This window comes from Stegodyphus dumicola, chromosome 6 (assembly GCF_044657685.1).
Source record: "Stegodyphus dumicola isolate Sdum_Otavi_A_Nest chromosome 6, ASM4465768v1".
NCBI lineage: Eukaryota > Metazoa > Arthropoda > Arachnida > Araneae > Eresidae > Stegodyphus > Stegodyphus dumicola.
The window spans coordinates 177,265,294-177,291,678 of NC_140773.1; the positions used below are offsets into that span (position 1 = coordinate 177,265,294).

General features: G+C 31.1%; 1 protein-coding gene across 3 annotated transcripts in view; it reads left to right on the forward strand.

The window, feature by feature from the left end:
- Positions 1–26,385, forward strand: part of Uggt (UDP-glucose-glycoprotein glucosyltransferase) — a 211,458-nt gene that overhangs the window by 58,806 nt on the left and 126,267 nt on the right. For all 3 annotated transcript variants that reach the window (XM_085819200.1, XM_085819198.1, XM_085819199.1), the window contains exons 10-14: positions 6,560–6,720; positions 8,812–8,967; positions 19,308–19,394; positions 20,136–20,255; positions 22,251–22,336. In XM_085819200.1, coding sequence (XP_085675326.1) covers positions 6,560–6,720; positions 8,812–8,967; positions 19,308–19,394; positions 20,136–20,255; positions 22,251–22,336 — 610 coding nt within the window. The remainder of the gene's footprint in view (positions 1–6,559; positions 6,721–8,811; positions 8,968–19,307; positions 19,395–20,135; positions 20,256–22,250; positions 22,337–26,385) is intronic.

The window sequence follows — 26,385 nt, forward strand, 5'->3', positions numbered from 1 at the left end:
TCCCTTTTTATTTCCTCACCAGAATGCAAATCACTTAAATAGTTTTTAAACTAAGGTTTTGGGGTTTTTTAGACAGAATCTGTTTCTAACCTCTGCTTACATTTTGCATTAGTTCCTTCTAGCTGTATTAATTTGTAATTATTTGTTATTGCTGCTGATATTTGAATTTGCTATGCGATAACTACGCTATGACGAGTTACAAGTTTGTTATGACATGTTACTGAGCCAGCTTAGATTAAAATTAAATTGTGTAGTCTTTGACTACTAGTTCACATTTTTGGTTTGAATTTGACTGTTCCTGTTTAATTGGATCACCATAATCTGTAGTTGATTTTGCTAGCATAACAACATGCATTTAAAACTAGCATTAGAAACTTTATGTTCTAAGGTCTTTTTTAAATAAGAGATTTATTTAAACACTATCTGACTTTGTAGTTACTTTCAGAGAGAGCGATAATTTGCTTCACGTCTGTCAGGAGTTTTAAACTATTTAACTTTTATCAGATCAAGTAAAACCTCATGGGTACATAGTTGAGAGATTGACAATTTAGGAAATGAAACTCTCAGAAACTAGTGGAAATATTGGTTTGCATATTGAAACAAATTTCTAATTGTTAGAAAAGATGCTTAAAGAGAAGGAAATTGATATAAATTAGCCAGAATGTCTGGAAAGGCTTCAAATTAAAAAGATGTATAAATATTTTCTTCTTATTGTTGTTGCAAAACGTAAATGTTTTGAGGCTCTTAATGTGTAGTTATCTTAATATCGTTTAAGAATCAATGTCATAAATTACATGGATTTTAAACTGTGACATGTAAATAGATTGTGATTTTAGTAGTGCTTTTTTAACAAATATTTTTAAAAAATAAATTTAATAGTGGCCATGTAAATCTATAATGTTATCTAACTACCTAATTTAATTATTTATAAGTCCTTTAAAAATTATCTCTTCATATTAAAGCGAGTTATTGCCTTTCATTAATCCTTACCATGGTTACAAGATAAAACACAGAAATGTAAAAGTTAATGTAAAACTTAATTCTTTGCATCTAGTGAGACTTAAACAACTTATCACCTCTGGTGCTTTAGTGACTTATTGGAACCTTTAAATATATTAACTGGGTTACAACCCCAGGAACTCTACACAAAGTTATGACACTTTGTGTAGAGACATCTGCTTCAGACAGGAAGAGCGCAACTAACTTTCTAAATTTGTCAGCCATGCCTACATCAGGGTTTCAGGTTTGTTCTGATAAGCTGGCCTCTCTCTAGGCAAGCACCAGCGATGGCAACAGCCAGTCTTCTGTAACGAATCATGTTGATTCTGATGTTACTTCAAATTTTAAACTATGACATTTGACATAAAATCTGCCTGCTACATAACAAAATAACACATGAAAGAAAAAATCAAAATAAAGCTAATTGTTAGTAAGACGTAAATAAAATGTTCCTAATTTCCTTTCAAATATGTCCAACTATTACAAGTATTTAATGCTGCATGATAAATTTTATCAAGTTGATTTTATTCTCGAATTTGTTTTATAATTATGTTTATTAAACTAATGCATTCTACTTGTGGATCTATTTTATTCTTATGATGGTTTCACAAAAGTGAAGTTCAGGCACAGCTAATGTCTTTATTTGAATTTTTTCAGTTCCCATCTGTTGATGGGTCCTTAAATTTTTTTATTAATGGTCCTTAAAAGTACTTAATTTCCATGTGCAGAAATGTGTGTGAACTTTGTTATATGATGTGTGCAAACTAACATTATTTGTGCTCAGCTAGTTAGAACTATCAATTTTAAGAAGCAGAATGTTCTAAAATATGCAAATTCAGCTATTAATTGAAATCATCTTTCCAGAAGTTTTCTTAATGTCTTCTTCAGTTTATACTTGGCTCAACATGGTGCATAGCCATAAATAAATGGGAGCTTGCCAATATGAGATTGTAAAGGATTTGAGCATCTGTTCCATATTTTTTCACTATTTTGTCAGCAATGTATTGATACTAACAGCATGTCATAAAGGCTTGATCAGTGTTGTCCTTACAATAATCATTATATTGCTTTCGATAGTTTATTATGTAATCTAACAACTGTCCAAGTTTGCAATCCACATATAACTGTAACAAGAGAAACTGTATTGTAAGTGTGGTAAAATTACCTGTTATGTCGCTTTAATTTGTGTAGTTAGCACGAATGTTTCTGTGATTTGTATAATTTGCACACTTAAGTTTCTACACAGAGCATCATTCTTGAAACAAAGACAAATGTACCTATTTTCGTTATTAATAGATGGGATGAAAATTTAGTTTACAAACTGATACTTGTGATCATTTGCATGTAAATAGCAAGAAACTCATAAGAATCATTTAAATGTTTGAAAATGATAATTGCTTTAAAGGTTATAGCAGGGATTCTCAACCAGGGAGAATACTTCGTGGGGAGTATTTCATAGTTTCAGGAGGAAATGCGATGTAACTTTTATTTAACTGTTAAATACTTGGATTGTACAGAAATGATTGACACAATGGCTCTCATAATGAAATTATTACACTATGCAAAGGGAAAACAAGTGAAATAGATGCAAGGGGGCGTGAGCTACTGAGAATGCATAAGTGGAGCTGGCCGCAAGCGAACAGTATGAGTCAGCCCCCATCTCTTTTGCCATTGTCATTGAAAGTGTGACCAGCAGTGATGGAAGGTGATTATCATGCTCAGTGTTGGCCAAGTTCAGCAGTGGAGTTTAGACCACAGCAAAAGGTGTCAGTGTGGGATAACCAGCAACATCGTAAACAGCAGCGAATGTGGCAGCCGTGTCAGATTTGATCATGGTGAACAGGCACATAACGTTTAGCTGGAAGAGACAGGGCTTGCGCAAGGAACATTGCAGGCAATTGTGCATGGTGATTCGGAGATGACAAATGTGTGTGCAAAGTGGGTGGACCTCGAACCAAGACCTCGGACTATGCCTTGCTTGACAAGATGAAGGATGCAGTCAGGGGCCAACTTGTTGAATCTTCTGCCGAATTGCATGCAATTGTTCATAGGTGGTGCACTAACACTCCCCACAGGCTGGTTTACCAAAGCCCTTCGGGACCTCCCAGCCAGATGGCAGAAGTGTATTGACATGGGCAGGGATTATTTCTAATTGTTTTATTATCAATAAATTGTATTCCGTTCTGTGGCAGCATTTGTGTCAGTCATTTCTGTATGACCTAAATATTTTAGTTTATGAATATGAAGAACTAATTTTATTCAAAGTTTGTTATTTATCAACATTTTCTATACCTTTTTGTTAATTAATTTATAAAACATGTTAAAAATAATCTAAATAAACGTACATGTACATTTTTAGTTTAGGAAAAGAGGGATGGAATGATCTTGTAATAGTGAAAGCGGTGCATGGGGTAAAACATGTGGAGAACCACTAGGCTATAGTTTGTTGATTTGTTGCAACTGCATACTATTCCTTTTATTTGAAGGGATAAATCAGAATGCTGTGTGTTACAGAAGATAAGATTGTAGAGCAGCTGTGGGGAACCTTTTTATCATTAGAAATCACATTTAAATTAGGCAGCAATAAAGGAGGCTACATAAGTTGGTATACCTACAAATGGTGAAGCAAGAAATGAATTTCTTTCAAGCTAAAAACAAACTATTTGTGAAATTATTATAGTTTTTGTACAGTTTTATCAATTTATTGCATTGCATAGAAATAACACAAAAAATTAGGTAATTTATTTATTATTTAATATGAAAAGTTGCAATATAAAATTTTTTTATTCATATAAATAACTTAGTATAACATTATTCTTTAATAAACAACTGCATATATTTAAATATTGCTTCAAATGAAAATAATAAAGTAGATGTAGTATTTTTAAATAAATTTAATGCATTATAAAGAAATACAATAAAGAAGTAATGGTATTAGGTAAAAATAATAATATTATTTGCAGAAGTAATTTGAAATAAATTTATTAAATTGTGAAGAATACAATAGAAAAATAATGATATTAAGTTATAAAAAATTAACATAGGAAAAACATGTAGAATAAATTTAAAATCTGATGAAAATTTTAGTTTAGTAGCATTTTTATTTGTTTCTTTCTTGAAAGTAATTGAATATTTGGATCATGCTTTATAACACAGAGTCTTAATTCATCCTCTAATTGAGCATATGTAATTTGTGTTCTTAAATTAGTTTAAATTTTAGTCGTGAGAGAAAATGTTGACTTGCAGCAGTAAGTACTTCAGAGATGGAAAGCAAACAGCTCTCGTAAACATGGTTATTATTGTACTCGTAAACCATACATGCTCTTTTAAACATGGTTATTGTTGTACTTGTAAACCATACATGCTCTTTTAAACATGGTTATTATTGTACTTGCAAACCATATGTGCTCTTATAAACATAGTTATTCAGTCGCATTTTTCCTGATTTCTATGGGAACTTTTTTAGTGTCAAAAAAGGCATTTTAGGGTATTATCTTCTCCCAACTCAACTAACTCCATTTGTAGTAATGTAGGAGTTTTGTATCAGAAGTGTGCTATTCAAAATCTAAAAAAAATTTCAATGTATTCTACTAAAAAATCCAAGACACCTATATATTCATCAAATATTTTGTTCTCACATTTATGCTCGGTCAACATTTTTACTAGCTCGAGAAAGTGTTCTGCAAATACATCCGAGAGAGAGAGCAGTGTTTTGAAAGATGTTAATTTTTTTCAAAATGCTTGGATCTTTTGCCCCATTTTATCTTAGAACAAATAGTTCTTCATAACACTGAAAATCTTTAGTTACAGCACAAATAAAATATAATACTTGCGGTGAGTCAATTTTGGTCTGTGCTTTCATCTAAAGCAACTGGAAAATAAACCTTTTCATTTGTATAATTGTACTATGTTTCTCTGTTTACATTTTGAATGTCCGATGTTTTCTCTCTTTACATTTTGAGCTAATTTGTGCTTTCGATCTGTTATAGTTTTGTGAAGAGGCAGTTGTTTGTATTTATCAACTTCTTCTAGATTTAACATGTCCACTGCTTCAACAATACATTTTAAGATTATCCGTATGTCACCAAATGGTTTGAGTCTTTTTCCGAATATATGTGCTATTTTCTAAGTTACAGCAACTGCATTGGTATTTTTCTTTACAAAGCCACTAAAATATGCCTATTGATCATGCTTTTCATTTTTAATTTTTTGAACTGCAGCTTATTGAGGTTCACCTTCTAAATTGAAATATTTATGTTCTTTATGTGTAAAATAGTGTTTATTTGCATTCACTTTTTCAAAGTAGTTAAAACGTAGTGCACAATAATTACACTATTTTAGATTCTTAACTTCGACTCTAAATTAAATGTCCTATTTTCTTAATTTAATTTTCTTCTCTTACAATTTGACATGATGGGAGGAAAATGAATATAAAATAATATCGTTAATTAACTGTTAACAAGCATGCACAGATAACTACAGATTGCAAACTCCAGAAAAAATGGGAAGACTGATCAATGTGGGGCAGAGGGGCTCGAACTTCAGGCTATGAATGACTGCCAGAACTGCAGCATTCTAATTCGTGTTATGCCCATTGGATGACAGTCTTTTATTTAATTATATTAATTTTAAAATTTTCATAATCTATATAATTAAATAATTAATACAAGAGCTAGAAGCTGCATGCTCCCCACCTAAGTCTTAGAGCATTATGTGAGGCCTTTTAGAGCAGCTGTTGGTCTTTGTTTTCTTCTGATAGATGACAGAGTGTAAGATTGCCAGATCTCTCAGCCTGGACCTTACTGAGCATATCTAGGACTCTGAGAAAATTAGCTGCAGTTTCCTCTGAAAACTCTCTGTAAACTGTTTTCATGGAAGAAATTGAATTCCTTGGATCTATTAAGTATTATTTGTTTTGTGATTAGCTTGTACTTCTGTGTCATATTCTACAGTACTTTTATAGAGTAAAATATTAGATTTGTTCTCTGAGAGATTTGGCATTATGGTCTTGTGTACACAAAGAATGTATATAATTTTCTCTTAGTTATTTACTCTATTTATTATGTTTCTTTATGTTCTCAGAAGGTTTAGCATTGTAGTATGTTACTTAGAGTAAGTTTTTTGAATTATTTTTAGAATTAACACAACTATATTTTTAACACTAGTTACTTTTAATAACATCTTGTTTTTCATAATGAGAAAAGGAACAATATTGTGGTCTATCAAAGTAGGAATTGTTGCCACCATATCTATAAATAACTATTTTAATTGATTATCAACCAGTACGTAACAGTTAAACCTATGCATCGTAGCTCTGTATCAGAACATTTTTAGCTGAGTAATTGTTATCTAGTGCATAAATATGTGCCACCTCGCATGTTATAACATCTATAAATACTGGCTGCTTTTTTCATTTTATTATGTTTCAAGTATAATTTTTAACTTTAATTTCCTTTAGAATTGTGTTAGTGCATAAAAATTTTGATATAATATATTTGCTATTATTTATTAATTTTTAAATAATTACTTTTAATATCCTGATATATCGTATTTATTTCAGAACTTAGTTTACAAGCAGCCCAGAAGATTTTGGATTCACCAATTGAAGAGAGTATGCGAATAATGAAAGATATATCTCAAAACTTTCCCGTTCAAGCCCGGTCATTAATTCATGTTTCTGTTTCTAGTGAAGTTAAAAAGGAAATTGACAGAAATCAGCAGGTATGGTGTATAACAGCAATTTTGTTTCATGTACAATTTATTTTTAGCTGCAAATTCTTTCTGCTGATATTAGAGTGCCAAAAATGGTGAATATAAATATTGATTTTTTTCTTTTAAAATAAAATCCCATCTGTACAAAATTAGTTCAAGAGAATACATAATATAAAAAGAAGGGAAAAAAATCCTACCACACAAGTACCTACAGTGAAATTAATGCTGTTCATTGAGAATGCTTATAAAGATAGGCATTTACGTATTATGTTAATATGTGCAGTATAAAAGCTGTGACCATTTTATACTTAAAATTGTAGTTGTTGCATGTGTAGATTGCATGTGTAGATGTTTGGTTACATGAAGTGATACAGATCTTTTAATACAAGGAAATCTCTTTAGTTTTATGTTGCTGTAAATCTGTGCTTTTTAAACTTTCTTCTGTCAGATTTTTTTTTATCATTGATATTTTTGTATAACTGCAGACATTAAATATGACATAATTTTTTTCCCGTAAATTTATTCTTTTAGGAAAAAAATACATATAAAAAGTAGTTTGGGGATTTGCTTCAAGTATGCAAAAATTATGAAAGAAAATCGTATTTTAATGAGATGGATGTAGTTGTTTTGCACTTCATAACAAATTAAATCTTGGTGCAGTATAGGACACTGCTGGATGAAAAGTGTCTTCAACATTTCTCAACTTTATGCAATAACTGGATTAAATAAGCATTAAAGCTGAAAGTGTGCTTTCATATAAATATGAGAGTGGCAGCAGACTATTTAATGCCATTTCAGAAGTAGTGGAAAATTCAGTACTATCTCTGATCCAGAATTCAGTCACGGTGCACAGTGAACTGGAAGTTGATCTGTCAGCATTATCCTCATCTTCAGGGCAGATGTTTTTATTTTATTCGGCATATAATTCCTTACTAAATGTAGTGTTTCATCTTGATGTACTCCAATGTGATTTAAATAAATTTCCTTGTCATTATAAATATTGCGAATACACATAAAATAGTTTTTTGGTTGCAATTTTCTAATTTCGACTATGCGTAACGTATGCTTTACGCATGCGCGCTTTGAAAGAAATGTTTAATAAAGTAAACAAATAAATATTGAGCTTTTTTTTTTTGTAAATTTTGATACCCTTTAGATCACAATTGCTCTTTATTTCATAAATTACGATTTCATATTTTTAATTGTATAATTTCTGCATGCCATCTTACCAGATTTAAACTGATGATCTATAATCTGGAAAAATCGATAATCCAGAATCGCCGAAGTCCCGACGAGTCCGGATTAAAGACTTTTGACTGTACATCCAAACAGCGTAGAGAGAGGAGCTAAATTGTGTAGTTATCCAGTATGGAAGCTCAACGAAGAGGATGGTTTTGGTTTGATTTAGAAAAGTTTCAATTCTCAGTTTAGGTTCCTAATTACTACATCATCAGCATTAAGCAAGCTTCATGGCATAGATTAATCTGGAAACAACTCATTCCAGAAATGTTTTTATTATATTTAGAAAGAAGATGGGAATCCAAAAAAGTTATTATTATTTTTAGAAGTAAGACGAGAAAGGCTATTATTAATTAATTATTTGAAGCATATATATATATATATATATGAATGGTAAAAATAGTAGTTATGCAACAAGCTTGTGAAAAAAAATCTGTTAAAATATTTTTAAAGAAAATTTAAAAAATTTATAATTGTATGTATGTTAAACTAAAATTTTTCAGTTTTCATACACAATTCTTTATCTTAAGTGTTGTATTAGTCTTTTGGGTATTCTGAAAAAAATCACTTAACTATGCTTTTAAATTTCAATGTTACCAGTTGTGTAGTTTAGTTTTATTGTATGTATTTAGTTTTAATTATGATTATTGAAAATCTCTTTGTTTACACATTAACTAAATTCCATTTCTATAATGATTGCCTTTTTAAAGTATTTTCAATAAAACAAAATTAAATAGATATAAAAAAGAAGAAAACATGTTCTGAAAAGTTGTTTGAAAGTTATTGTTCTTTTTTTTTTTTTTTTTTTCCATATTTTTATATCAAATCTTTTATTGTTATTGTATTGAGTCTATCTTCCAGATGTTTATGCATCATCATAATCTTGGACCATCAGATGCTGCAATGTTTTTAAATGGTATGTTTTTTGAAATGGATACAACAGATATATTTACCTTGTTGCAAGTTCTAAAGCAAGAAACACATGTACTTGAATCACTGTATAAAATAAAGATACCCGTAAGTCAAGATTCATGGTAATATTTTGTAAATTTAGAAGTAATTTCTGTAAACAAAATCATATGCTTTTTTATTAGTTATGAAAAAAATCATTTTATCAGTGATATATTCAAACTCTGTGAAGTCTAACATTAGTTTCATCTCATGTGAATATATTAAGGAGAAAAGAATGTTGAGTATATCTTGGTTTTTAAAAATTTAATTAACTTTCTGAGTGGTGTGGTTTTTTTGGATCTGTCATGAAGACTTGTAATTTAATTAGCCTGTATTAGCTCTCTATTTGCATAAACTTACAGTTATTAAAATGACATTTATATTATTAAAGAAAGTAAGAAAGCAAAATATTATAAGCAAATATATGCCAAGTAACATAAAATCTCATGACTGGAGAAAACCAGTCATGGCATCCAAAGGGTTGATTAAATAAATGGTATCTTTATATAAAGTAATGAGTAAATATATATTTTGATACTGTTACATTTAATGGAACAGTATCAAAATATATATTTTAGTACTTTTAATTAGCTGAAGTGCATTAACTTTGTTGCCAAAAACTGAGGAAAATTAGACAGAACTTTAGTCTTATTTTTTTTTTTTTTTTTGTTTTGTTTGTTTTTTGTTTAATGACAAAATTTTTTATTTTCAGTGATATATTTTGATAATATTTAACTTGGAGAGAATCAAACTTAAGATATATTATGAGGTACTTTACCTCATTACTTTATGAATCATAGTTTTGCATATGCCAAATTGTTTTTCTGATAACATTTTACATATAATCCCGATCTGATTTTAGCCACTGTTGATTTAGCTGGCGATGCAAGAAGAGAAGTCATTTATGATCCTGGTTCTGGACAAGGTATGATCACGACTGGTTTTGGATTACAATCCTCTTACCCTTTAGTAAATAAAGTGAAAAACAGGTGGAATTTTAAGAAGGTGAAGTGCGGAAACTTTTGCTGGGAACTTGAGACTATCTTTTCCCAGCCACTTAAGTTTTAACCCTGAGATGAGCATCAACAAGGCATTCTCTTATTTTGCTGAATTAATTTTGACAACTGCAAAGAAGTGGATACCAAGAGGTAAACAACTAAGGTTCAAGGCTTTCTGGAATGATAGACTGAATTAAAGGGTATGTCCATTGAATCCCGAAACTAACAAAAAATCCTAAAGATATCATCCAAAGATGGAGAAGAAGTGTAGCCATCCTTAGAAAAGAAATTATTGCAGCAAAGAAAAAATGCTTTAATGATTGCATTACTAATATAGATTATAGAAAGGATGGAAAAAAGGTTTATAATTTTGTGAATGGAGTGAAAAAGGAGGAGATTGTTCATGGAAAAGAACCCATGAAAGTAGGTTCAAAAATACAGACGGATGATCTGGTCATTGCGGATGCTTTTAACTCATTTTATTGCAAAAGATAGCGTTTAAGAAATGATCTAAAGAAGAGCCAAAAGATCCTTAGGAAAACAATTGTCGAGAAATTTTTCTTCTAGCCCTCGGGTACCTTTGGGTTTTAATAGAGATTTTACTATTTCTGAATTGTGGGGAGCTATTGGACAAATAAAATGTAAAAAAAGTCCAGGCCCAGAGAATATCCATATTGAATTTTTAAAGAATTTTGGCGAAAACACCCTGAATGCCCTCCTGAAGCTCTATAATAAGAGTTGTAACTTGACTGTTCCTGCTGCCTGGAAAAAGGCCATCTTGATCCCAATTCTTAAAAAGAACAAACCACAGCAGGATTTGGACAGCTATAGACCAATTGCTTTAACTAGTGTGTTATCAAAGATAATGGAGAGCATGATATTTTTCCTGTCTTAAGTGGAACTTGGATACCAATGGCTTAATATCTTTCAAACAAGCAGAAGCGGGATTTAGAAATTACATTCTACAAGTCAACAAGTTGTATTCTTAAGCCAGTCAATTAAAGATGTACTTGCTGAATGAAATTTGGTACTGGCTGTTTACGTAGATTTCCAAGCAGCTTATGATAATGTTTGGAGGTTATAGGCTGTTCAAAAACTTCAGACATTCGGTGTTGGCAAAATTGTTCCTTTGGGTAAAAAAATCGTGACCCAACGTTTTTGTGCTACTCGTTATGGCACAAGCACTTCAAAATATAAACAAGTTGAAACAGGTTTGCCTCAGGGCACAGTTATTAGCCCTATTCTCTTTAACATTTTTATTAACAACCTACCAGACATCTTAGAATCAGATGGGATTGTGAAGACTGCCCTTTTTGTCGATGATCTTGTCGTATGGGCCAGAGCTAACAAAAAAGATCAAGATGGTTTAAACTGAATCTTAAACTCTGTGCTCCAGAGATTTGAGGAGTGGTATTCTGCTAATAATATGAGAGTTAATCAGTGGAAGACTACTTGTCAGTTTTTCTCTCTCAAGAGACAACACTTTACTCCTAGACTAATGTATGAGAAGTCCGTTTTGCAGCAGACTGATGGTGCCACCTATATTGGCTGTATTTTTGACCAGCACTTTAACCTGGAGAAAGCATGTAGTTGCTAAAGTGGAGCGCAGATTACCTATCCTTAAACGCTTAGCAGGTGTTAAATGGGGTTGTGGTAGAGAGACCCTTAACTCGACGTATAAAATGTATATTTGACCAATACTAAATTATTGCTGTGAGATATTTCGGCTACGCAAGATGTGATACAATATCCGGAGGTCTTCCAAAATCAGGCACTGCGTATTTTAACTGGGGCTGTTAAAATGACTCCCATTCTGGCAAAGCAGTTGGTATCGGCAAACCAACCAATGACAAACCTGATTCCGAAAAATGCTTTCATCCTTTTCCAGAGAATTATTTATCTACCAAGTAACCCTCATTGGATGAATTATGATTATAATAAACTACAAAATCTGAAGACACAAAATGCCTTTCTGCAGTGTGTCTCTCGCCTAGAACAATACAATCATATAAGAACACTGAAACCGGCACTGCTGTTTTTGCTAAATCCTCTGGATTATAGCTTCTTTGATGTGCTGTTGGACCTGGAAATGAAAGTAGATAAGAAGGAAATGAGTCCAGGGCAAATAAGAACTATAGCTTTGGAAAAAATTGAGCAACGTTTTCCGCTTGAGGAATGGATACATGTATATACGGATGGCTCTTTGACTGATAGGATTCAGGGGGCTGGAGCTGGAGTTTTTAGCAAGCTTTTCAGTTTCTACATACCTGTAGGGGCTTACTCCACTCACTTTGATGGAGAACTTAAAGCCATTCATGTAGCTCTATAACAATTATCTATCATTGAGACAGAGCTCGTTCAGGAGAGGTGTTGTACTGTCTGATTTAACTTCAGCAATACAGGCCATCTCCTCTTACCAAGAGCGAAAGAACATATGCGTTCAACAGTGTCAGGAAGTCATAAAAGAACTTTCCCATAAAATATCTTTTCAATTCGTATCTTCACACTGCAGTATTTATCGGAATGAGATGGCTGATATGCTTGTGAAAAGGGGGGCTATTTTTATCTAAAAGCCAAAAACGAGTGCATGCCTCCATTCTATTAGGCTTCTGACATCGGTAACATATCCAAAGACTTTTAGAGATTTTGTCACTTGGGCTTGTGAGGGCAAGCTTTGGAGTGTTCTCTCAACAAACCCAGCTTTTGTTCCTGATCACCCGTGAACAGTTGCGGTTGCATCTTTTAGACTTTTGATGGGGCATGACTGTCTACAGAATCATTTCTTTCAGATTGGACTAGCTGATTCGCCATTGTGGGTTTTATGTAATAGTGGACGGCCAATGACGGTGGAACATTTGGACGAGTGTGAAGCACTGACAAATTTTTCTTGTAGATTTCAGCGCTATTGGCAAGCAAGGAGTTTAATGTTCTAATGGCCAATGTAACTGGCATTTGACAAATAAAATTTTACATATGTAGGAGGATCCAAAAGTAACAGAAAAAGTAAAAATTCAATATTTCAAAAAGTATAAATAGTAGCACAATGTGGCTTTTCACAAAAAATGCACATAGAAACATGAGGTTTTTTTTGGGGGGGGGTTGTAATAATGGTAAATTTTGTTTCCAAAATTGTTTAATTTTTACTGTAAGTCACAGATATATAGAAGTCAACTAATGTGATTGCCTATGTTGAAAGAAGTTATTTGTCATCATGTGACAGAGATTATAGCTAATCACTCTTTGATGCTGTGCAGAGATTCTTGCCATGTCTGTTGGCTATCACATTGAACTTTTATAATTCTAGCTGCATTATGAAATGTGCAGTGCCACTGTATGATTGGATGTCCACCTGTTGGTGAAAAATGTAACAGTTCTAGCAAGAAAAATCGTCCATTATTATTAAAAAAATGTCTTTTTGTGAATTTCTATAAAAACTGTATCATGCTAATACCTGTACTTTTCAATTATTTAATTTTTATATTTTCTGTTGCTTTTGGATCACACGGTACTTATGTGAATATCATTTATATACTAAGATTTGATCATTACTTTTATGTGAGTAAAAAATATTGTAAATATAAGAAAATATTGTATATCTTTATAATAAGATTCTATACTTATTTAGCCATACAACCTTTAAATATCAGTGTATGCTGCATATATTAATTTTAACAGCCTTCATATTTAGATGTATATATTAAAATACATATATGTAAGTATTCAAAATTTTTATACTTTATCATTTAAATAAAAAATAATTAAATCTTTGGAATATTTATCTGTTTTAAAAATGCTTGAACTCAGATGTTTGTTTCTCTGTTTGAACTGTCTACATTAATCATAAAATTTAAAAAAAAAAAAAAAAAAAAAAAAAAAAAAAAAAAAAAACAATGCAACCATAAAGAAAATGTCAGAATTTTGTGATATTTATTCTCTTTTGAATGACAGCAGTATCTGGTGATAATTAGCAGTTTAGCAACAAAGCCTTACTGAGGTGATGTCACTAATGGAAAGTGACCTCTTATGGTATTAGTGGTAAAGAACCAGATTTTTCAGCTATTAGTATTTGAGCTATTAGCATTTATATGTTTAAAAGCGTACTTATCAGTGCATAAAATTATATCCAACTTAAAGACTGTTACCCACAATATAAAAATTTTTATTGTAGTTATGCCTACCAGATTGCATTTTGCTTGTAACAGAACACGTAATACATGTATCTAAGATATAACAAAACATTATAGCTGCTTTAAGAATGATTGGCGACCTCAAAATTAACTATTCTAGGTTTTGCGTTCCCTCCCCCCAAATTCATTTCTTCTAAATTTAAGATCTTTCCATGTTACATAACTACCTAAAATTAACCAATCATAGCTTTGAGTACTTTCTGCATCTACTAGGTATAAATACTCTTCACAAATAACTACTACATCTTCCTTTCCCTAATTTCTGCTCTGCCAATACTGTGCTGTTTTGCCTTGCTAACATGCCTACATCATACCTTTAACAAACCAATGTACATAAAAGTTATCGTATTTCGTAATGATGAGATAAATGTCTATTAAGATGGCTTTATACATGTGAAAATAAAGATTGGAAGTTCTTCAAATTCATTTGTGTCAGCCTCATTTCCTGTCTTTCCACTCGACTATCAAAAGCTGCTAAACAGCCATCTACCTAATCGTGCATCAAAAATAATATATGTATATATATAGTAAATCACTGTGTCTTTTAATATTGCTATTGATAGTGGGTTGTCTTTGTATTTTCTTGGCTTAAGCAGTGCCATACTAAAAAAATCAGGATTTTACGTTTAGATATCAATCCTATTGAATACTAGCTGATTAATCACGTTGAGAATGGTGACTTATTTCTGTGTAGTCACCAAAAGTTGAGAATAACAGAGAAGTAATGTAGAATGGGTTTCATCTTGCTTGAATATGAAAGAATTTAACCGCTGCTTTTATTTCCGGTTGGGAATAATGTTTCTTAAAATCAGGAGTTTACCAACAGTTATTAAAAAGCAGAATCATATCCAGAACTCCTAGAAACAGTGCCATCTGTAACTGAAATAAACATAAAAACATCTATAACTAAAAATAAGCATAATAAAGCTTTTAATTACAGTATTTACTGATGTATTGCCCCTTACTAATTTTACTGCTTGAAAACCGGAGGGGAAATATATATGGTGTGTACTATTTCTAATGAGATGGCTTAAATGAGAAACATAGCACATTAAAAAACACACATAAGACACATTAATATTATTATGCTCTGGGTTTTGTAAAATATCAGTTTCAATAATATTTATTTTTTATTATTGAAACATGTCACATACACATGTCAGTTTCTTTTTATTTACACATGGACTCATCAGTATCAATAATATTACACACAATAATTTCTTATTAATGCATACATTTTTACCATAAATCAGAAGTTTCTAAATTATGTCCCGGGAAAACTAGGGGAAGGGTGACTATGCTAGTATATATGGTATATTTCATTAATTCAATTTTTTTAATATTTTTGAAATCCTCTTGTATTTTGAGACGCTAAGGGGGTAATTCTATTTCAGTCAAGCTATTTTAGTTTTAATTTCATTTAATAATTTTAAGGTTTAATGATTAAGGTTTAAATGCCTTAATATATGTTAAAAGCCCACAGCATTTAAAAATATAAAAAAGTTATTGCTTCTCCTGACTTAATTAACCCTTTGCGGCACCTAGAAATTTCCTTCTGTACGCACAGAAAAATTGAATGAAAAAGGATTTATAGGTTGCTATAGGTTACTCTGAACCTTCTTTATTTATAGTAGATGACAGCTCAACACAAACCATTCCATATATTTTAGCCATGTTTAGTTTTTTAAGACCCTAATTTTTCAAAGAAATCTTCCAGATTTATTTTAGGGTATAAAAGGAATTGTTTGAAAAGAAATTTCTATGTTATTTTTGTTTTGGCTGTATGCTAATCTCCTTATTCTATATTAGTTTTAAATTTTAACCTTGAAATCATGCCTAAAATCAAACGGTGAACCCTAGGTGTGCCCAGACTGGGCTCACCGATAATCTAGGACAACTGAGAGTCTGTATTCTTTGTTTCTCTGCATCTTATCGATCAGTTCATTGACAACAATGCTAGTTTCAGCATTCTTTTCGATACTCTATTCAATCAGTGTGCCACTTTGGGCACACCCACAGAATTAAAACGATAAGTGCTGTCTTCACAAAATTTTACTTGTGTATTCCTCTAGGCCTAATTAGACTGTCTACCTTTTTTTTTTTTAATCAATGCTCCGACTTTAAAAGGTAGTGTGGTGGAAAGGTTTAACCAATCTGGTACTAATAGTATATCCCTGCGATAAGAGGGATTGTATAAATCAATATGAAATCCTTGGGAATCCTGCTGTTGTCATTGCCATGATAACTGATACCAGTTCAATTTTTTTTTCTTGGTGGCTTTAAATTTGTAAATCCATTGAGTGGCTTCTAACAAGAAAGAAAAAAAATTGAACTGGTATCAGCTATCATGGCAATGATAGGAACTGCAGGATTTCCAAGGATGTCAAAAGTGTGTTTGAGTATGCTAAACTAATATTTTCAGTGAAAAGAAATAAATAGCTTGACTGTAGGTTGTGCAGAATTCATCAGTTTGTGAGTTCAGTATGGTGGCGATACATTTTGCAGAACATTTCATTATGATTTTAATACAGGGTTCGTACGGTCCTTAAGAGTCCTTAAATTTTTTGCAATTGATTTTTGGTCCTTAAAAGTCCTTAATTTTGGTCAAAATCAGCAGAAGGTCCTTAATTTTAATCATCTGAAATTTCTGTCTGTTTTTATGACTGCCATTTTGAGTGTGAATTAGCATTTTGGAGGAATATTTTTGGCGATTCACTGACATATATGGTTATCTTTTGAATGGGTTCATGGGTTATAATTTGTTTCTATTTCTAATAAAAATGTTGGGATACTTGAGTTTCTAAGCAAGAAGTGAAACATAAGCATTTTGAAATTCCTTTTTTCTAATAAAGAACTCTTAAACAACTTTTCGCTTTTGGGGATGTGAATTCTTTTATTAAACAGCTCTAAATTTGAAGACTTGTCAACATTCTGGCAATTTTAGGATCAGTTTCTATAGAAAATTTCTAATTCCGAGATCTGACAATTTTTCGACCAGTTTTTTTAAAGCATCATAACATTGATAAATTTCATTAAAACAATGGTAATATATTGAAATTATATATATAAAAAATAACATTAAAATAAAACATTCTATTTTTCGCTGTCATGTTTTAAAGTTTCATTTTGGCAACTTATACAATATTATGAATCTGATAAATAAGGCATATTGCTGTAAAGCATAATTTACGAAACAGCTCTCAGCAAAAGCAAAATTAGCTATTAGAGCATTAGTTTGCATATTGAGACAACTCTCTAATTGTTAGAAAAGATGATTAAAGAGAAGGAAATCTATATAAACTAGACAAAATGTTTGGAAAGGCTTCAAATTAAAATGAAGGATAAATATTTTGTTGAGTGTTGTTACAAAACATAAATGTTTTGTAGCTTTTAATGTGTATCCTAATATCGTTTAAGAATTAATGTCATAAATTACATGTATTTTAAACCGTGAAATTTTATTAGATTTTGATTTTAATAGGCTTTTTTAACAATAAAATTTAATAGTGATCATGTAAATCCATAATGACTAAGGTTATCTAATTACCTAATTTAATTATTTATAACTAACTGCTTACCCTTAAAAGTTATCTCTACATATTGAATACATAAGTGAGTTATTGCCTTTCATTAACACTTACTGTGGTCACAAGATAAAACACAAAAATTTAAAAATTCAAGTAAAACTTATTCTTTGCATCTAGTGAAACTTAAAAATGATACAAAACAACTTATCATCTCTGGTACTTTAAATCGCTTATTGGAACATTAAAGTATATTAACTGGGCTACAATCCCTCTCTACACAAAGCTATGACACTAACTGCATCAATCAGAGCCTGACTATCAACACTTGCCAACTGTGTCTACATCAGACCTTTCAGGTTTGTTCTAATGAGCAGGTCTCTCTCTAGACAAGCAACAGCAGTGACAACATTGTCTTTTGTTATGAATCGTGCTGATTATGATCTTACTTCTCATTTTAACCTATACTGTTTGACATAAAATCTACCTGCTATTTACTAAACCTCTAGACTGACTAAGTATGTAACAAAATGAGACATAAAAAAATCAACATAAATCTAACTATTAGTAAAACGTAAGTAAATGACATCTTCTTTCAAATATGTCCAACTATTATAAGTGTAAAATATTTCATCCTACTTGATAAATTGTATAAAGTTTATTTTATTCTCAAACTTATTAATCATTATGTTAATTAATTCATGTTTAGTAATAATGCATACTACTCAGGGATCTATTTTATTTTTAGGATTGTATTACAAAAGTGAAATTCAGGCATAGAATAATATTTTTAATTGAATTTATTCAGTTCCCATTTGCTCATAGGTCCTTAATTTTTTCATTAATGGTCCTTAAAAGTCCTTAATTTCTGTGTGCAGAAATGTGTCCGAACCCTGTAATAGTGCAGAATGAGTTTCTCTCAGTTCTAAAGAGTGAACATACCTACAACCTTTGAGTATTCTAAGTTAATACTGAGAAGAGAATAAAAGAATTCAGTATACTGAGAAGTGAATAAAAGAGATGTATAAGATTGTTTATTAGAAAAGTGAAAATAAAGAATTTAAAAATTCCTCTATAATTCCTTTATAGAATTATTGGGAAATTTTGTTGGCAAAAATAATATTAGACTTTTTTTTTTTTTTTTTAACTGTCTGCTTATGTGTGTGTGTGTCTGAATTTATCATACATCCTGAATTTTTTAACAGTCTTTGTTTTGAAATAGTAAATGACTGTTTACAAAATATCAAGGTTTAACGAAAGTTTCCCACCACTGCAAATATCGTTTGCGCAAACGGTACACATTGCCGTGTTTAATCATATTTTGTCATATGATTTCTGGCATTTGAAAGAAAGAGACTTACTTTCTGGGCTGAAGGCTTTGGAAAACTACCAAAACATTGGCAGAAAATCATAGGTTTGGGTGGCGATTACTACCCGCACTAAAGATACTGCTTTCATGTTTTTTTCCTCCCTAACTTTATTAAGAATGTTTTTTTGGAAGAAAACTTCCATTTCAACCAGATATTTACATATATAAATAGAAAAGCAGATATATCATTTAGCACAGACAGACATTTAGTTTATATTTAAGATCTATTGCAATAGTGAAAGTGCTTTTTTTGTGTGACCTTTTTGTGGTAACTTTTTTGTTGCTTAATAATAAATTCTTTAATGTGATTGAATTTTGTTTGTAATAGGAGCAACTGTTAACAAAATTGTTGAAAATGGACTTTGCCTTGGATAAAGAAGAATATGCTGTTGATATTCGGGATACTGCTATTAAGGTAATATTTATAAATAATACTTGTTAATATATTTAGCCTAGATAAATTATTATTGTTCCATCAAAAACATTTACTCGCATTACATCTTTAATAATACTTTAATTTTTAACTGTAAACTTTTAATATAGATCACCACATGCTTGTGTATTTTTGTGGCTTAAATTTTATTGCTAATTATTAAATTAAAATAGGGTATTTAAATGATTAAATAAAGCTTTTTTTGTTAATGTAATAAATTGTATTTAAAAAAAGAGAGAGAGAGGCATGAAATGTAAAATACAGAATAAGTTTAAAAGTTTTAATAAAATACTTATACATCTTTAAGCTGATCTCCTTTTCTTGCATGCTATTTTGCTTTTCTTATTGAATCTCTCTTTAATGCAATTATGAGCCCCCCCCCCCCGTTTGATCTATAGTGTAACAATAGTGATGTATATACGTAAATATCTGATTTTTTAAAAATTTTTGATTAAATGAAATATTTTTATATGCATAAAAGATATGCAATTGCATTCATTTCTAAGAAATACATGAAATAACACTGAAAAATTAATGTTTGTTTATACCTTTTTATAGCACACAGAAGACAGAAAAAATAAAAACAATTGTGTAGACAGTTTTAGAACAGAGTATTATGATTAAACTCTTTTTCTGGGAAAATTAAAAAAATACATTTTTGAATATTATATTTTTTTCATCGTATGGTTGCATAGTTATTATATTTTATGTTCTTTTTTAAAGTATATAAACAACATTGAAACAGATCGTCAGTATCGTAGTTGGCCTGGAAGTGTTCAAGATTTGTTGAGACCAACTTATCCAGGCATGCTTCGTAGCATTAAGAAAAACATATATCATTTAGTAAGTATTAAAAGGTTATGTTATAAATGGTAATAAAATGTAATTTTTATTGTTCTTAAATTATGAACTTAGAGCTAATGCTTTTAAAAAATTTCAAATATATTTGTCTTATTTTTGTCTCTGAGTTTTGTTGTGGTAAAATATTTAAAGAAGTAATATGTATCATTGCTAATTAAACTCACTGAGAATAAACTCAGCCATGTATTTTGTTCAAATATCCAGGAACCAAAACAGATACCAGCCGATCAATAGAAAAACCACCATCATTAAACTCAACTTCATTGTTTATTAAACTTAGTTTGGCAAAAGACTGATTCTTCTGTGCCAATGTTCTGCTTGTACCTATCAGCGCTTTTCATAGTTCATCTATTTAATGTATTTTGCATTATGACTTTATCATTCAAATATTTAGTATTTCAGTAAAACGGGTTGGAACAAAATTTTTCTACCATCCGATCCTTGTACTTGTGACACACTGTTTTCAGAGTTTTTTTTTTGTTCGCACCATACTCAGAACAGCAAAATTTCTGTATCTTAAGGTTAGAAAAAAAGCAATTCTGTAGAGGCATTCTAACTAAATGGATGTTCCTTCTTGAATACCAGCTAATAGGAGGTGAAAGGGCAACTTTTATATCCCATCTCTTAAGGTTTACACCTTCATATTCTTCTGCTTGGCGTAAATACATTATGCGTTAATGATTTAATTTTATGAGTTTTAAAATTATTCAGAAAATGCTTCTAAACAATATTGTACGTTAAAAATCTTGGAGTGGAACGAAAGTAAAACAATGGTCATGCTTGTAATCATGAAATGGCAAACTGATTAAACAGACAAAGTACATTCTTTCTGCTGGCTAGAAATGTAAATTTTAAAATTAGAAGAAATTAATGGAAGAAGCATTTTTCCTCTCAAAGCCCAAAAGGGACATTAGTCCTGGATGGGATAGTCTTGAAATGTCATTTTGCATTGAATGATTATAAATAGCATATCTCTTTTGAAATGTTATTACCAAATATTATTGCCCTGTATTATATTTAAAGAAGTTAAATAGTGAGAAATTTGCGTGAATGTGTGAATATTTCTCGCATTGTAGATGATGAAGCAAGCAACACTACCTAGGGCTATTAAATTTTGAATAACATTGTTTTCCTCCAAAACATGAGCACATGGAAGCCCGGATTTTATAGTTCATATTTTGTATAACTTTAATGAATTTTTGGTAGTGTACTCAATAGTTTGAAAGTGAGTAGTAGCAACATCACTTTAGTACCAGAGCCAGGCTCCGGTGCAATTTAAGCTCTGCACAAAGAGTATCTGGAAAAAGGTAAAATCATCGACAGAAAGGTTTACAGCGAGATAGTAGTCCATGCTGACGTTGCTATCAAGGAAAAACGTTGAACTGAGTTCTGGCACAAAAAGGTAAAGACCACATGTGTCTGTGTTTAGCAGCTGGACTCTGTATGGGCTTGAATGGGATCTTTTGCCACACCCACATATAGCAATGGCATCGCTCCTTCGGACTACAACCTTTTTTTACACCTGCAGCTACATCTTGCTGGTGCTATCTTCCATTCTGCACAGTACGTCCAAAATGAGGTTGAGCTGTTTTTGGACTCACTGCCACTAACTTTCTGAGCCCAAAGGCTTTAAAAAGTACCAAAATGTTGGCAGAAAATCATAGATTTGGGTGGTTATTTATTACCTGCACTAAAGATACTGCTTTCATGCTTTTTTTATTCTAACATTATTAAGAGTGTTATTTGGCATAAAACTTTCGTTACAGCCAGATATATGTATAGTAAAAAATATGCAACGATGCTTTATTTTAAGATGCACTGCATTACAATGTGTTATTATATATATGCTATATATATTAATAAATATATTTAATTTTTAAGACTTATAACTATGCATTGTCATTAGCTTACATATTATTTAATATTCTACTATTCTTATAAATAAGATATTTTATATCTCATTTTACTTTCTTTCAGATTATTGTTGCTGATCCATCAAAAAGCGATGCTAAAGATATTTTTAAACTTGCTGAGTCTTTCTATGTTCACAAAGCACCTGTTAGGCAAGTTTATTATTCATTTGTTTTCTTTAAACTGTTTCATAGACATAGGTATATTTTGCTTAACCACTTGCCTGATTATCCCGAGTTATCTTGGGTTCGTATATATTGCAGTTTATTATTATTCCGAGAAAACTCTGGCGAAGCAGAATTTGTTAGTATGATTTCTTTTATTACGGTTTTACTCGGTCTGGAGGAAATGAAAGGAAATATTCAGCTTTGATTGGCAGTTTGCCAAATTTTGTTGGTTGTGTGGTTCTTTTGGAGGGACTGGTCGCGTGTTTCCCTACTGTATAATATATGTTGGCTTGTGGATTAGTAATGTATAAAGAGGGATGCAATCGTTGGAAAAAAATAAAATAATGGCGATGATGGAAGATAGCGAAAGCGATGATTTTTCAGATAGAAAAGATTATGAAATTTCAGATTATGAAAAGGTAAATAAATAAATAAATAAATAAAAATAAAATAAAATCCAACAAGACCGTGCACTTTGTGCTCCCGTGAAAGAGATTCCAGCGGTAAGCCAGTAAGAAAAGAGACCAGATACCAGTGTAGAATGTCAAGTATCACTCTGTGTTGTCCCTTGTTTAAAAAACTATCATACAAAGATTAATATTTAACTTTTTTTTTTGTTTGCCCGAGATAACTCGGGATAGTAAACTAATATTAAAAATAAATGCTTTTACACCTTCAAAAAATTAAAAATTCAACTTAAAACCTACATATTTTGATTTGTTTCGTTTTGTTGTATTTAATAATAAAATAAAAAAAAGTGATGAATTTTTGCAATTTTTTTCAAAAAAATTTGTAAGGGAAGCTGTTAATAATTGTCATTTTTAAATGAAGTATTATAATAAATGAAAACTCTAATTAATATATTTTTGATTAAAATTTATTAATTAATGTTGCTATAATTTATGCTCTTTTCTTGATATAAATGTGAAACTGGTCTGAAAGGAAATATTTCTAATAATATAAGAATCTTAAATTTATAGCAAATGGAAAACATCCTTGCATAAAACACTTCAGAATTTTAGTATGTCTTTCAGCTCCAGCTTATGATGACTGTTACCTTTTTACTTTTTTTTTTTTTTTTTTCTTAAATATTTCATCATGGGCTTCAATTATTAGTTGAATTTTTTTCTCGTGGATTCTTCAAACTGTCAACCATATCACGTAGGTACACATTGTCATCAATCTTGACAGCACATTTGGCATGTATTTTGATTACCAGTGTACTACTTTTAAATATTTTATCCTTTTTGATATGTTTATTCAATATTTTTATAGTAACTGTTATTTTCCAGCATTGCAAGTTTTGTAATTTTTAATCTTTTTTTAAGACTTCTTAATTTATCTTTTCATTAAGTAATGCAGAACAGTTAGTCTGTAATTGTATTAAAAAGATATTTTTTAACCAATCATAGTTACACGGTAACTATGAAAGAGCCGCAGTTGTGGAAGCCTTAAATTAGATAATGAACTCCATATTCTTTGAGTTTTAATAGTGAAATCTTGAGATATTCTTTATATGAGTGATATTACATTAAGAAAGGGGGCAGTCTCAAATTAAATATTTTATATAGAAGAGATTAAGAGCTACTGCTTTAAATAAGTTATAACAATACCTAAGAGATTTCCCATTCCAAACATTTTATTTGTATTAATTTTGTGGCTCTGAAGCCAAACTTTTGATTTGATATCCTGTTTTATTACTAAGCAATTAGATGACATTTTTGTTTAGCCTAGAATTAATCTGAAACTGAAATAAGTGTTTAGGAATTTAAATTGCAGTATTTAATTTACAATAAGCATTTAAGGTAAGAAGAAAATAAGGTAATTGTTTCAAAACCGTAAAAAACAACCTTATATTTAGCGTAGGTATAATGAAACACTCAATCGATTTCGAGGGCAGCTAAAGGTCCCTCCTCATCAGGAGAAAGAAATACATAGAAAGAAGAAAATAGGAATCACAGAAACACGTGGTGCTTATCAGCACTGCATGTGGTTATAACTAGATTTTTAATCAGAGTTGCACTGGCCGCCTACTTTTACTGAGCCAGGCTGTCTGATCAAGCATAAAGAAATATTAGCGAAGTTAAAATAGGGAGCGAGGGGCAAATGCACATTACGCTCAAAATCTGAACTTCAAATAATGGAAAGCAACCACTGAACGGATTTTTATACCCTCTGGTAGTACCAAGTGCGAGGAAGTAACGCCATCTATCGGCAAAAATAATTGAATTAAGACAGTAGAATTTTAAAGGCATTAGGAAGGACTGGATTGGACTTCAAATCATTAACTAAACTTTCTAAATCTTTGTGAATGTGAAAAGCCTCAAGAAAATCCAATTCGCCTATGGAAGAAGCCTTTTGGATGATTTTTGCAGACCCAAAATCAAAATTATGGTTAAAAGTCCAGCTATGATACGCTATTGAAGACTTGTTAATTTCCCCTTTTTTGACATAAGATTCATGTTCCTTGATACGAAACTTCAACGCTCTTTTTGTTTGGCCAATATATCTTAAACCACACTGACATGATATACTATAAATTCCCCAAGAATTCAAGACAGAAACGCAATCTTTTAGAATCGAAGGGTGAATTTTATTAATAGGGGAGAAACCGACTTGAAAATTGAATTTCTGGAGAATCCGTGCAATTTTATAGCTAACAGAAGGATAAAATGGAAGCACGACAAGGTCATTGATATTATTTCTAACAGTGGAATGTCTTCTTTGATGGGAATCTGAAAAATTTTTGACGGCTTTATCAATAATCACGGGAGAAAATCCACGGTCAATCGCAACTGCTCTCAAATAATTAAGTTCATTGGTAAGCAAAGATTCAGAGGAACAAACTTTTAGCGCGCGGAAAACATAATAGTAAAAAGAAGCCATTTTTTGCTTAACAGGGTGGCATGACTTGGCATGGGGTGGTAAACAAACTGCAAAGGGTTTACGGTACACAGTGGTGCTAAAATCGGTTTCATTGCGGATTATAAGAATATCGAGGAAGGGGAGGGAATTGTTGGATTCAATTTCAAGAGTGAATTGGATGGCTGGATCAATTGAATTCATAATAGATAGAATCTCGGATAAATCCTCTTTATAACCGTCAAAAAGTGCGAAAGTCTCGTCAACATACCGAATCCAAAGACGAAAAGATAATTTATCAAATAATTTCATCTCAAAATAGTGCATATAAATGTCAGCAAGTACCGGACTGAGAGGATTACCCATAGCCAATCCTTCAACTTGACGAAAATATGCATTTTGGAAAACAAAGTGGGTTTGACTTAGAGAAACTTTAGTAAGCGAAACCAACTCATTAATTTCAGTATGTGTGAAGTGAAATTCCCGAAGCCTAGTTTCAAGACAATTTAGTGCTCCTTCGACCGGAACATTAGTAAACAATGATTTGACATCAAAATTAACATCAAAAGGTAATTGTTTGCTTTTTTTCCCCTCTATTCTTTCTTTCTTCTCCCTTTTCCATTTTAGGGAAGGGATTATGAGTTGTCTTTTAAAATTAGTACAGTAGAAGTCCAGAAATCCGCAAAGTTTGGGACCAGAGGTTGTGCGGATTTTAGGATTTTGTGGATTTCATGACAGAAAAGATAAATCATAATATTCAGACTAAAAGGGCAAAATAAATAAGGTGTATTTGATACATTTAATTAAATTATTATATACATTATTGCAATAACTAATTATATGCATTAAATTATTATTACATATATAAATTGATTATATTATACATTGTATTATATATGCACAGCATCGAAGTTTGCAGATTTCGCCTCGTGCAATTCTGGTTTCGGATTCCGGTGTTAGAATCACTGTTGCTGTAAAATTTCAACAGCTTTTCTTTATTTTTCTATATATCATACACAATCCTATCACAACTCCATACAATTCTGCTATGAACCGAGGAGTAGCATCTGTCTCCATCTTTTGCAGAATTTGCACTTTTTACATTAGTGTCAATGCAACGTGTTTACGCTTTTCAACGTTGCAAGCAGTAAAATCATGAGTGTGTTTCTTAT